General features: G+C 36.8%; 1 protein-coding gene across 4 annotated transcripts in view; it reads left to right on the top strand.

Annotated features, from left to right (window-relative positions):
* The first annotated feature begins 2,707 nt into the window (after window positions 1–2,707).
* pax7b (paired box 7b) overlaps window positions 2,708–13,223 on the top strand; it is a 56,313-nt gene continuing 45,797 nt past the window's right edge. Inside the window, exons 1-4 of one of the 4 annotated variants that reach the window (XM_084428265.1) lie at window positions 2,708–3,222; window positions 4,199–4,434; window positions 4,711–4,855; window positions 5,095–5,223. In XM_084428265.1, the coding sequence (XP_084284391.1) occupies window positions 3,138–3,222; window positions 4,199–4,434; window positions 4,711–4,855; window positions 5,095–5,223 (595 nt within the window). In that variant the 5' untranslated portion in view covers window positions 2,708–3,137. The remainder of the gene's footprint in view (window positions 3,223–4,198; window positions 4,435–4,710; window positions 4,856–5,094; window positions 5,224–13,223) is intronic. The other 3 variants (XM_084428266.1, XM_084428268.1, XM_084428267.1) reach the window with 3 other exon arrangements.

The following is a 13,223-nucleotide window of genomic DNA, read 5'->3' as shown; positions in this document are numbered from 1 at the left end:
CGCTACTGTGCTGTGGAAATGGGTAGGAATGCCTGTGAGAAAGACAGACATTCCTTCCATCGCTTTCTGTGATGTATGGGGACAAAATGTCATTACCAAGCTAGTGATTTAACACTCTTAAATGCTTCCAGCTGGAATGCTATTCTGCCCCAATGCTAAAAGTGTCATATGGAACTCAACCTTAGTCTGCTGGGCTTTGTGTGCTCTGGTGCACCTGCTCTCTTTCCCTCAGCCTCTCTCTCTCCTTCTCTTGCATTCATGCTTCTCTTGCATTCACACTTTCACTTCCTTTGCTCTTCTTCTCACTGTACATATAGGGCAACAAAACTTGTGAGGTATATTTATGATTAAAGAATTTAACTATAAAACGAATGGTTAACTATGATTACAGAACCATATACAGTATATGTTATGAAGTCAGCACTTTTTGCTTGACTGTGTATGCTGAACATCATGGGACATTTAAACTAAAGTTGAGTGTAATCCAAGTGAAAAACTGAGAAAATCCTGAGGAATTATATTTGGTCCTTTATCGCCATCTAGTGGTGTATAAGTTATAGTCGAGTCCTAAACTTTATGTCATTCGATGACGAAGACGTAATGTGCAGCATGGTTTTCACATTAGACCAACAATGGCCACGTGTGAATCTACATATATTCGTATGTACATGTCGTGTGGATCTGGTATGATTGGAGAAAGAAGTCAAAGAAGGGTCTAGAGGAAATATAGTTTTCAGCAAGTGGCGTTTCTGTAAAAAAGTTGCTATAGCCTACCTTAAATTTTGAGTTGAATCTTGTATAACTTATCAAAAAAGTTGAAAATTTCTATGGTGATGAATTAAAGTAATTTAAAAACATATGTTGTCATCACTTATTGATCATATATTTTTTTTACAGTGTTGTATATCTGTTGTAGACCATATTATATTTAATGCTGGCACATGGAACGTAATTGGAAAAAACTAAAGTGAGACTTTTTCAATCTATTTTGTAGTCTAGGTTTGTATTCCATTCATAGTTACACGTTGTTCACTACTGATAACTGTGTTGGTAAACCAAATGTTTTTTTAAAATGGCATTTGTACTTTTTTTATAATTTTTTATTTTTTACATGGGCCATGCAGGCCATAGAAGCGATGTAAAAAATGAAGGGACACGTTAAAGCAAGTGTCTATGAAAAGTGATGATCCCAAACAGTAGATATGTCTTCTATACACCTCTGCCACAATTAAAGTAGTAGACGCTAGATTTATCTCCTCACTCTTCATAGACTGATATGGTGAAGATAACTCCTGGCAACAGGAGTTCTTGCTTTACTCCAATGTCTGTTTAAGAGACCACAAAGGCATTACTGGTCCCTTGGGATGTGACATGCTTAGTCATGTGGAACTATGCCTATATATTAGCCAGCAATGCACACAAATTAACTATACCATTGTTGACATCAAAGCGAAGTTCTCAAGTCATTACTGCATGTTTGTTCTTTATGCTGAATTCTAATGTTCCTGCACACACAGGAACGCCTAAACAATCACTGCTAATTGGCAGAGGTTAATCACAGGGACACTAAACGTTATAATTCAATGCTATTCTCCCTTAAAGAGAAGAAGAAGAAGGCTGAACTGTCAATGTATGTGCATAGACATGGAAGAATTTATGATAATGAATCATTAGCCTATATCTGATTCAAGGACTTAAGAACTTTCAGGAGACACTTGATAGGATATAACTTTCAAAGATACCATTAACACATTTATGCAATTATATACGCCTATATAGAATGTAATGGAATGTTTGTTCCTATTTGACTGTAAATTAATAATGTTAAGCATGATTTATTATTGAAAAATATTACAAGGCGATCGCCTTCATGAGCCGCACATGTTTAAAAAATACAATTGCTTCGTTTTCTTTTTCATCGTTTAATCGGAAGACTGACTATTTTGTTGATAATTTAGCCTTTTAAAAGACGTTCACGATCATTTTTTTTTCTTGTCCGCAATACGAATTATTGGCCTGTCTTATTTTTGTAAATTGTCTTTTTCGTTTAGTGTTGTTGTGTTCAGTTTCTGCTCATTGTTTTTAAACTATAATAAGTTTTTCCTTGGATTTTCTATCAGTCGTGATGTCTAATGTTAAACGATTAAAAACGACTCATATGTTGCTGTGCTTATAGGCAATTCCCGGTTTGAACGTTCAAGTCCTACCGGGAACATTATTAGCTTATCTGTAGGCTACTTTAATTAAAGGTTTTATGTTACAGTAAAACAGAACAATTCAATTAGCACAGACACAAGATTTATTTTATTCGACGGACTGATATGAGCCTATAATGAAAACAGCCTATTTGCGTTGCAATTGTTTTGTGTTGAATGAAAGGCCAAGTAGGCTGTAAATATACTGACACTATGAATGAACAAAACACACTTATCTATATATTTTTTAAAGTATGCCTAGGCCTATCTTAACAAGTGCTGCTTTATTAGCTTATGACTTTTAGCCCTTGTCAACAAATGGCAGGCGATCAATCAAATGTTTGCATTGTTTTCTGCTCAAAGGCAATCTGATGGAGTAAATGAAAAGCTGGGCACTCCGCGTGTTCGTGCGTGTTTGTCTTACCCTGTGCTTTTTGTGATTGGTCGAAAAAAACTTGCTTGTTCCCCTCCATGCCCACATGAATAAAAGAAGACTGCGAGAGCCTATCGGCGCGCGCGACACCCCTCCTACACCGCGCGCTAAAGTTATCCACTTCAACTACTCCCAACCCCTAAGCAGACTTTGTCATCCAAAACTATCAGACCTTTTAAGAAAACACTGCAAAGAATTAAGTAACCTTTGTTCACTCGAGAGCGTTTGGAGTACCCCCTCCCTGGCGCGCGCTGCATCTTGTTCTTGCGGTAGTTATTTGGCTCATGACCCCCTCCGCACGAAACGACAGTGTTTATCTTTGTTTGATTTTTTGGAGGTTTCACAAACTCATCGATAGTCTGGCTGGATATCTTTTTTTTTTTCCCTTTTTTGAAAAGAGGACTTAAGTGCATTTCTAGTTATTAAGGAAACATTCATCAACAAGTCTGGACTTGCTTTCGCAGTTTAATCATCAGCCTTACTGTGCCTCGTCATTTGTTAATAGTAGAATGTCATCTTTACCGGGAACAGTACCGCGAATGATGCGACCGGCTCCGGGACAAAACTATCCCCGCACTGGATTCCCCTTGGAAGGTTGGTTGGACAGGTGTAGGGTAGCATACCTTCTTTTGTTGTAATTAATTGTTGCAAACAATATCAGGGCTGCAAGATAGGCTACATATTTAGGCCTATTCTAGTCAAAATGGTTTAAATTATAAAAAAATTTTTTAATACTTTAAAGTGTAGCCTAGGCCTATATTTTCACTTGCGAGTGTAGCCTACCAAATTATCGAATGTATGCGTATGTCCGAGATTTCGCATCTGAAAGTTTTTTTCCCCCCTTTTTGTGGCTTTATTACATTTTGATGATCAGCGTGCGATTCAGTGGATCAGAATAATTTTTTTTTTTTTTCTCAGGGCCATTTTCTTGCTGGCAAAGATCGTATTAAAGTGGTTCAAATAAAACTTTAAAATACTACGCCATACCCGTCACTGTATTTGTTGACGTTATCTATAGTGGCGCAAGTGAATCCAGAATGCACAAAGAATTATAGCCTACTAATAATTTGAACAACATGCGAATAATGAAGCAGGTCGAGAGGACCACTCAAGAGCAATCTGTGAAATTACATTAAATGCAAAATTCTCTAGTAGATTTTCTTTCAGTAATTGACAGAAAACACAATTTACAATTTAAAACAACTGCGAATTTCAAACAGCTTGTCAAGAAATGTAAGTAGCAAGAGCATTAAGTTGATTCAATTTTTTTTATTTGCTTTTTTTATTTTTATTAGAAGAATATATATTTTTTTATTTGTTATTGTGTTTTTTTGTAAGACAGATTTCAACTAAAATGTTTTATTCCATTAGTACAAAGTGCTTCTCGTGCAGGCTATTTGATATATTTGTATAGCCTATCAAATATACAAGTAGCCTACCCTATTTATTATTATAACCAACCTATTATTTGACGCCTTTTGACGAGAGAAAAAAAAAAAGGAAAATGTATGTCTGGATTCTTTGCGATAGCTAGCCAAAGTTAGATTTAATTCCCATTTCTCTACTGCAGTTTCAACTCCTCTGGGTCAAGGTCGAGTGAATCAGCTTGGCGGAGTTTTCATCAATGGCAGGCCTTTGCCAAATCATATCCGTCACAAAATAGTTGAAATGGCTCACCACGGCATCCGTCCCTGCGTGATCTCCAGACAACTTCGCGTTTCCCACGGTTGTGTGTCCAAAATCCTCTGCCGGTATCAAGAAACTGGTTCGATCCGTCCTGGAGCAATAGGAGGAAGTAAACCCAGAGTAAGTTTATTATTATTATTATTATTAGCTGGGTATTTTGTATTTTGTGCATTTTATTTGTCTAGCTTATGAATTATTTCATTTTAAAACCTACGTTTGAGAAAAGATGATAGCATATTAAAAGTAAAAGGAAGAAAAGGATATTTACACTGAGCACGTTAATGTAGGCTAGGCTACAATTTGTTCTAATATTTGTTCTTTTTTTTCCTCTTCACCCACACTTTCTATTTTTCCATTCTCTTTGAATCTCCTCTCCTTTTCTATCAAACACAAAAGCAGGTGGCAACACCTGACGTGGAAAAACGAATCGAAGAATACAAGCGCGAAAATCCCGGCATGTTTAGTTGGGAGATTCGGGATAAACTGTTGAAGGACGGTGTGTGTGACAGAAGTACAGTTCCCTCAGGTGAGGCCTCATCTGGTAAGCAACCCCCTTTTTTTCATGTCCTCCAGCGTAATTTCTATCACAATCATTTTGTACATAATTTAACAAATTGAACAGAAAATAAAAATAGATTATTTTTATTATTATTTGTAGGCTATAATAGTTTATATTAATTATAAATTACAAGTATAGGTAATGTTGACGTTATTATTATTATTATTATTATTATTATTTCCCTACTATAATAATTATTATTATTTTAATTATCCCATCAGTAAGTTCTATCAGCCGGGTTCTACGTGCGCGTTTCGGCAAAAAAGACGATGAGGACGATTGCGACAAAAAAGATGACAGTGGGGAGAAAAAAACCAAGCACAGCATTGACGGCATACTGGGAGAGAAAGGTAAATCATTTAAATTGTCTTCTGATTGTAGGCTATATGCAGAAGAAGAAAAAAAAAAGAAAGAAAAGAAAAACACCTGACTACTTGTTTAAATAAACTTTGCGCTTGAGTTTATTGGGCATCTGTTAAATCTGCACAATAAATCGGTGTGTGCTTTTTGTGTCAGTGCTCAGCGTCTTTCCCATCGCTTGAGATTTCTCTGCTTGTTCAACTGTCATTTAGTAATTTGATTTAGTGTGTATTTATACTGGCTCTGACGGATGGTATTTAGGCCTTGATCTATTTGTATAACAGACTCATTTGATTTGACGCCGAGGAAACGGTAACTGACAGATGACCGATGTGGCAATCAATATCAATTACAGCCCATAAGTTCAGCATTGCCCGCTGGTTCTCGCGATAATTCGGCACGCTTATTCGCACGTTAACAGACCTTGCATCTTGGCAAAGAGTAATGAGCATTTCCCCTAACAACACTGTAATAATATGAATAATTTTTAGGTGGTTTCGATTTTATTTTATTTTTTCACTATTATGAAATAACACAATAGTTTATTTTTTGAGCTATTGTCTATAGGCTATAGCCGTGTCCATTGTTTTATCTCGGTAGAATAATTAACCACAAAAAGACAAGTCGTATTGTTTGCTTAAAATTATAGTGCTAAAAAATATTGTCGTTTTGAGACAGTCGCTTTTTTTTTTTACACTTGAAGATGAACCTCAGTCCAAAGATCTCTGCTTCACTGAAGTTCTTTTGGAGCGAGGAATCTAAAGCAAGGCTTCGAAAGAAGGAATGAAGCCTTCCTTTCACATTCAAAAACCCGTAAAGGGGGGAAAAACTTTTAACAAAAGGCCAAGAGGAGGACTATAGAGAGATGAATTATTCAATACACCCTGCTGGTAGATAGTTTTGTAATATTATGGAATCGTCTGTTGGAATAGAATGAGATTTGGAGGGTGCAAAATGTTTTATTCTTGTTTGGAAATGCCCACTGCTCTTTTTGGAATCACCATTGTGTTTCTATAGCTGACGTTTAGAGAGGTGGTTTGGATAGGAGGTGCTCGGCTCGTCATTACGCTATTACGTTATTTCAATATTAAAATTAATGCAACATTAATCGGTTATTGGTAGGGTAGGCTATAGGAAATTCGTCGGTTTTATTCGTATTCAATCATTTATTTATTTTTATTTTTTTTACATGGAATAATAATGTTTTCAATTTTAAAATATGGCAAAAGGCTTTTTTTTTTATTCAGAGGATGCGTTCTGCACTATTTAAAATGGCCTTTAACATGACTGTGTGCTCGATTGATCTCAAATTTGTATCGTTTTAGAACCCACGTTTGTGTTTACGCGTATGTGTGCGTGCGCGCGCAAACTCAAAACCCTCATACAACCTCTGTGGACTTTATTCATAGGCCAGCAGGAGCCACAGCTATTGGATTACGGATATGCGAAGTGACAATCCGTGATTAGAAATTTTTGCCATTGCCTTAAACGCTGTGGGTTGAGAATATGAATAGGCCTATTTGAAACTTATGAATGCATGCATTTCTGCTAGGATTCATGAATAATTTGTGTAGCCTAAATATCAGCAGCCTAATGTTTATTTACATCTCCAAATTTACTCCACATTTGTCTTACATTTTGTGAAATGTCTTTTCACATTTAGCTTTATCCAGTGTCATACAAGAGAGATGGGGCTAAAGTGCAATATTTTTCAAGACTTAAAAAGATTTTTTTCTCAGGGCTTGTTTCACTTGATCATCCAACTGGCATTTAATAATGTTAAGACTTATTAGAGTTCGTAATGAAAACGTGTCTTTTGAACAAGCGGCTGTGTTGGAGATGGGTGTAATAGCTCACAGGCATAGCAAGAAACTTATTTATCCCCAATCAGCTCTCACTGCCTGAGTTCCAAGCACAACGTTATTTTGAAAGGTTTTAAAGCAGATTAAATTGAGCCTTTTCTTTCTCTTCGCTTTCATCTTTAAACGGCCCTCACTGGCTAGCCTTCGGCACAATTTCTTGTGATTTTTTTTCTTTTTCTCACACTTGTTCGTATATTTGTTTTATTGTATTTTTTGGTCTATTTTAGTTGATTTGACGCACAAATACATGGCAAATGAATGAGACCCCAAGCAGACTATTTGTGGACAAATTGGGCAGTTTTGTATTACTATGGGTGTGAAATTATTGAACAAAGAGAAGTGAGTCCTGGCTTCATAACCAAGCCAAAACTCCACTCTTTGTCTATAAATGGGTCTAATCATGCTGGTTTAAAACATAAGTCTGTCTATTTAGTAACTTCTGAAATGAGCTGCCCCCAAAGCATACCTGTCATTTTGTAGGCTATTTAGCGAATTTTCACAGTTGTTGTGCTCCTATTTTTCACGTTCTGACATTCACATAACCCTTAAATCAGTGTTTGAATCTGAGTATGAAAGGCGGCGAACATGTGGCGCTTTAGCCTTCTCGACCAATAAAATGTCATTTGACCCATAGAAAAATTTGTCGGCCAATTAATGGAGATTGACTGATTTGCCCATTTGACATCAGTTGGTTAAACCAATTGGCGTTTAGGGACTAATCCCACGAACGAGAAAAAAAAATCGTTTAAGCAAATCGGTGAATTACGTGCATTTCTTAGTGTGTTTTTTTTTTTTTTTGCTGTGTGGCGGATAGGCATATTTGCCTTCACGTGCTATAGGAAATGTCCTACTTCCCACTTCTGAAGTCGTGATTACGAGCTCATCGCATTCAAATTTTGACTTGAGAGGGCGTTCATGTCCAATTTTTTAACAAGGAAACTAGTAGGTTATTTACGATAATTCCGATAGCAGATGAAGGCGGCATTGATGAATGTTTAATTAGCATTCGTCATTCCTTTCGAGAATGCTGCAAAAGACCAATTACATCGAAAGAATGCAAAGTGTTGGCAAGCGGGTAGTTCCCAGATATTTGTAGAGAAACCGAAGTTACTGTATACTTGAGACTTTGAAATAAGCTTCGTTTGAAGAAAGAAGACCATGGGATGAGTCGAGAGACCACTTCAAACAAATCCATCTGGAATGGGGGGGGGGGGGGGGGGGGGGGGAGAAAGAGAGGGAGATTTAGTGAAAGTATGGGGAAGTTATTTAGCTATTAATATTTTTTCCTCAGGCATCGAGAGTCACTCCATCTGCACTTTCTCGCAGCTATTTGGCTGGGCTGAAATTGAGGGAGACCCAAATGTTGGGAAGAGATAACACAATCATCACAGCCGCGGTCCTGCGCTGTGCATCAATGTATTAAACTCGGATTAACCTCCCCTTTCCCCTACACTGCTATACCCAACACATTTCATTGGAAGTTTGAGATGGGGGGCGTTTTTTAATAATAATAATAATAATAATAATAATAATAAATAACTATTCATATTAATATTTATATTATTATTATTAGTATTATTATACAATACAGTATTCAAATATATTCACAGAATTATAGTTCAATACAAAATACGTTAGAATAAGTTCATGTATTATGTGTTTCACTGTATGTACTTACACTGTTAGTAGACATAATTTATCAAAGTAAAATGTAGGCTATATATGTTGTAACGTGGACACTGCTATAAGCGTTTCCTGCTATTCGAATGCTTAGCAGATGTTATTAAAATGCACATATATGCCTAATATGATAAAACTGTTGTTGGACAGAAATGAGAGACAGTAAGAATTCTGCCGAATAATAGAACAAGTCTGGCGTTTGTATAAGCAATCTCTTCGCAAGATCATCGTCTAATGATGAGACTATGCTGTGAAATATGCTAATCCAGAGATCATGACACCAGAGCGCCTGTTTAGTGTCAGCGGCATTGCCTCGTGAAACATTTGCAGTGTAACTGAATTACATGCTAGTTAACTTCAGTCCTGCACTTTGCTGAGGAAATTATTTTCCAAACGTACACCCAGGATGCAGTTCATACAAAAATTCGGCCTGCACCAAATCCAGGTCTTTAATTCGTGGAACGAATCGAATGTCGGAAAATGTCGAATACAGTTTCTGTTTTCCAAACATCTTGACAGCTTTTAAAAATCATCTCTTACACCTCTCTCCTTGAAATTGTTTTGGGATCGTTTTGATAGATTATTTCCGTCTATCATTGATTAAATAGCATGTTGTATGTGGATTGTTTAATAAATATTTCTAAATATTGTGTACGGCAAAAATTGTCGAGTCAAAGTGTCTGAATAGCGTCATATCACAGCCAGTCTTTAAGAATATAAATTTGACGTTAATCATTTAGAAAATGTCAAAAGATTGCGTAAGTCCCCTTGAACAGAATATTAATATGCAATTATTTTCAACAGCTTTGCTGACCTGTTAACCTGGGGCGGATCCTATACTAGATGCAATGAAGAGGATTTTGTGTGTTTCAGATGTTTAAGGGAGAGAGGAAGAAAAAAAAATAGAAAGTAGGTGCAGAAAAGTCGAGGCGTCTGGAGGAAATTGAGAGGCTTATAGTCTTTGATCCTTGGGTGCTTTTTCTTATCGGAAACATTGGTGGTGACACCACGACAATGGGAGTTCATCATATTACAGACTGCCAGTGCTGCTTTCAAGACGGCCTGTCTATTAATTAAAATATTTCTTGCCATGTGGGACAAGGACTATCTCAGCGCATATAGGCGAATGGCTTTTGGATATCAGCTGTTTTTCTCTTTATTATTATTATTTTGTGAAAGGGACAATCTTACATTTCGGTATAGGCTACTTAGTGAAATTCATATGTCCACTGTAGAAGACATGGCGATTTTTCCCCCTTCTCATAAAAAGTAAGCGCACAATCCTTTTCCACTCAATAACAATCAAAACTAATAAAAATGAAACCAATACGTTTTCAATTAGGAAGTCCTGACATACCTGCAACCTCTAGGATGTTTTGGGCAATCATACAATTAGATGTCAGAGATTTGCACTGTGCTATAGAGATGAGGGGGCTGGCATCCTGTTAGAGCAGAAGAACAAAACGAACAAACGACTAGGGAAAGCTCCTGCTGACACTAATAAATGTATTGGCCTCCGGGCTTCCTATGTAATGTCACAAAAGTGTTTTTGATGCCCTGGACTCGCCATCGCTTTTGCGCTGTATACGGTGCCCTGTATAAGTGGAAGAGCACGGGACTCTTGGTGACCCCATGTAAAAACCTAGATGTTTCATTCATTAGTCCAAAAGACATTTAAATACCATTTCGAAATCAACATCGCGGATCGGTTGAGAACTAGGCTATGTAAATAAGCCAGTTGTTACTTTATTTCTGAAACTACGTGAATGTAGCATGACATAATATTTTATATAATATTTTATACATCATATTTTATAGCAGGCTGTAGCTGCAAAATATTAGGAATATATTGAGTAGCCGCGAGTAAAAATAACACGACTAAATTGTCATATAAACGCATTTCAACAATATTGGATATGCGTAAAAATCTGACGGAATTATTGGCAAAAAAGGCAATTAATATATGTAGGCTATGCTTTAATTGCCTCTTATGGGTGTTCAAATTAAGGAAACAAGCAAAGACTTGCAAACGTTCAACATACGACTCGACTTGTTGATTTTGATCTTATTGTTCGTATCGCTTTCAAACCAGCTTTAATGGCCTCTTTGGGAATACAAATATACGAAAAGAGGAGTTACCAAAGTGGAAGAGGGGGGGTTGAATCGGGGGAATTGCTGCCCACTCCTTTACCATGGAGTGTTCAGTAGCCATTCCTTAATCCTTCTTTCATTTTTGCCGACAAATGCCAAGAATCCTGTCTGGAGACCCAATGGGAGACTGATCATCTAACAAAAGGGAATCCTTCCACAAAGAAGGAGTGCCAAACGTGGTTCAGGGCACTCATAAACAGACCAAAGGAAAAGTAACCATTTGTCGATAGATCTATAACTTTTTGAGGACACATGTTGAAACGGATAGGTCCACGTATACGTGTTTTGGGCAAATGAGAATTTGCTCCGACATTTTTTATCCACTGCAGGTGTCCGTGTACAAATGCGCTAAATAAACACTATTAATGTAGGGTCATTGAATAGACAAAAATAACGGGATTGGCTCTGTTTGAAAATGGAAGTCGAAATAGCCTATTGGGCATAATGTGTAGCCTATTTATTTATTTTTAAGAAAAAAAAGAAAAAAAGTATGGCTCTGTTATTTTATAAATCAAATTTAAATAAGCAAAAATTAAAAAGCGAACATTTTTGTCTATTTCAGTGTTGTTGTTTTTCTGGCCTGAAGTTTAGACTAATTTGTAGTAAACGTTTTTACTTGACCTATAAGACAAAAAGTAGCCTACTTGAATTCAAGCTGCTCTGACTAAAATCCCATCAAGATTTGCATAATGGAGGCCATTAATTATCATTTAGCTCATTAATTAATGTAGGAACAAATCGACCATGTGATGTTAGAGAGTTTAAACCATGTTTCAAGGTGCACCTCTATCAGTTTCATTAAAAAAGTCAAGTCCTCCATTCTTCTGTGAATTAACTTTTGTTCCTTCAGCGGTTTGCTTTTTTGTTTGACCAAAAATTATTCTGGTGTCTGACAGCCCTCTTTCCTGATTTAAAGACAGTCACTTCAAAAGGGAGAAAGAAAAGGGGAAAGCCAACCGTCTGTTATTTTGTGTCTTTGGCCTCTCTGCGTAGGCTATTCAGGCAAGTTGATGAACTCCTCCAAAAGTTTATTAAGAGGAGCAAAACAATGGTGTCTAAAGCCTTTAGGCAGCCAAAAGAGACAGTTTATAAACTAGCTGCCATTGTTCCTCAAAAGCAGATGCATGAATACCTTTGAATGGGCTCCCTCAAACTGACACGATCAAGCTAGACAACAGCATGTTAAAAGGAACTGCCTTTCTTTCTGCTGCCCAGATTTGTATTTCTCCTGCATTAATGTACATCTGCGGTAGGAGGGGTCCAAGCTGGACGAGCTCAGTCCCAGTCAATACCCAAACCCACAGCCCTTTGGGCTGTTTGAAGTAAAGTCCTATGTTCTGCACGCCCTCAGTGGGCTGCAGGTGTCACAAGCCTGAGAGAAATATGGTAATCTAAGAGCACAAGAAAAGAGTCACCCTCCTTTTGACATTTTAAACAGAGCATTTTCCAAGTGAATGACTTGAAATTGCCTGTTTGTAGGATTTGAATTTTGTCTTAATGCAGGCAATGGGATTTATAGGGCTTCCATGTAAAGGTTTAAGGTTTCAAAATGTAGACACGCGGTGTGTTTAATTTTTCAACTTTAATGCCATATCTGGTTAAATAGCACTGTTTAAATGAATTAGGAATCTACATTTGACCAAATAATTTAATAGATTCGATTGCTTTATTTTCAAATACTTGTTTGCAATTAAAAGAGCACGAGACACAATGTTTATTTATTTAATGGTTTAGATTATTGGCAATGTTTGTCTTTATTTTGAGTTTATTGTGATGTGCATTTCAGCTGTGAGTTTACAGATCAGGTTGAGGCAGTTTGATGTTGAAAACAAATAAAGGGCCAGAAACTTTTTCTCTTTCTGTAACTTCTTTGTTTTATACTATAGCATTCATTTATACCCTCCGGTTGTCTTCTCTGTGTTGTTTTCAAGCAGCCTTGTTTACTTGTCCCTTTACGCAAACAACATATCATGTCTATATTGAGTTATTTTTTGAGGACCCATAAAGAGGCCAGTGAAAGCCGAGGAAGCATGCATTGCTTTCTGTCTGGCACGAGAAGTATAATTGCATTCTCCTCCGGTCCACAATGTTGACTCTGTTTAGACATGAATCAAAGCAATTTAGTTTTGGCAAAAAAATGAGAATGGCTTTCACATTGCCAGCTCCAAAAACAAGTCTTTCAGAAACAGAGCGATGTGTACAAACAAGTGTTTTCCTCATTACAGATGTTTTGTGTAATTGTAATGGATAAGATTCTATGTTTGTAAGGGATTGATAATGAAAATGTATTTAATTCC

Source organism: Rutilus rutilus (assembly GCF_951802725.1).
Source record: "Rutilus rutilus genome assembly, chromosome: 13".
Taxonomy (NCBI): Eukaryota; Metazoa; Chordata; class Actinopteri; order Cypriniformes; family Leuciscidae; genus Rutilus; species Rutilus rutilus.
Note: the sequence above shows the minus strand (reverse complement) of the source record. Positions and strands in the feature narration are given on the sequence as shown.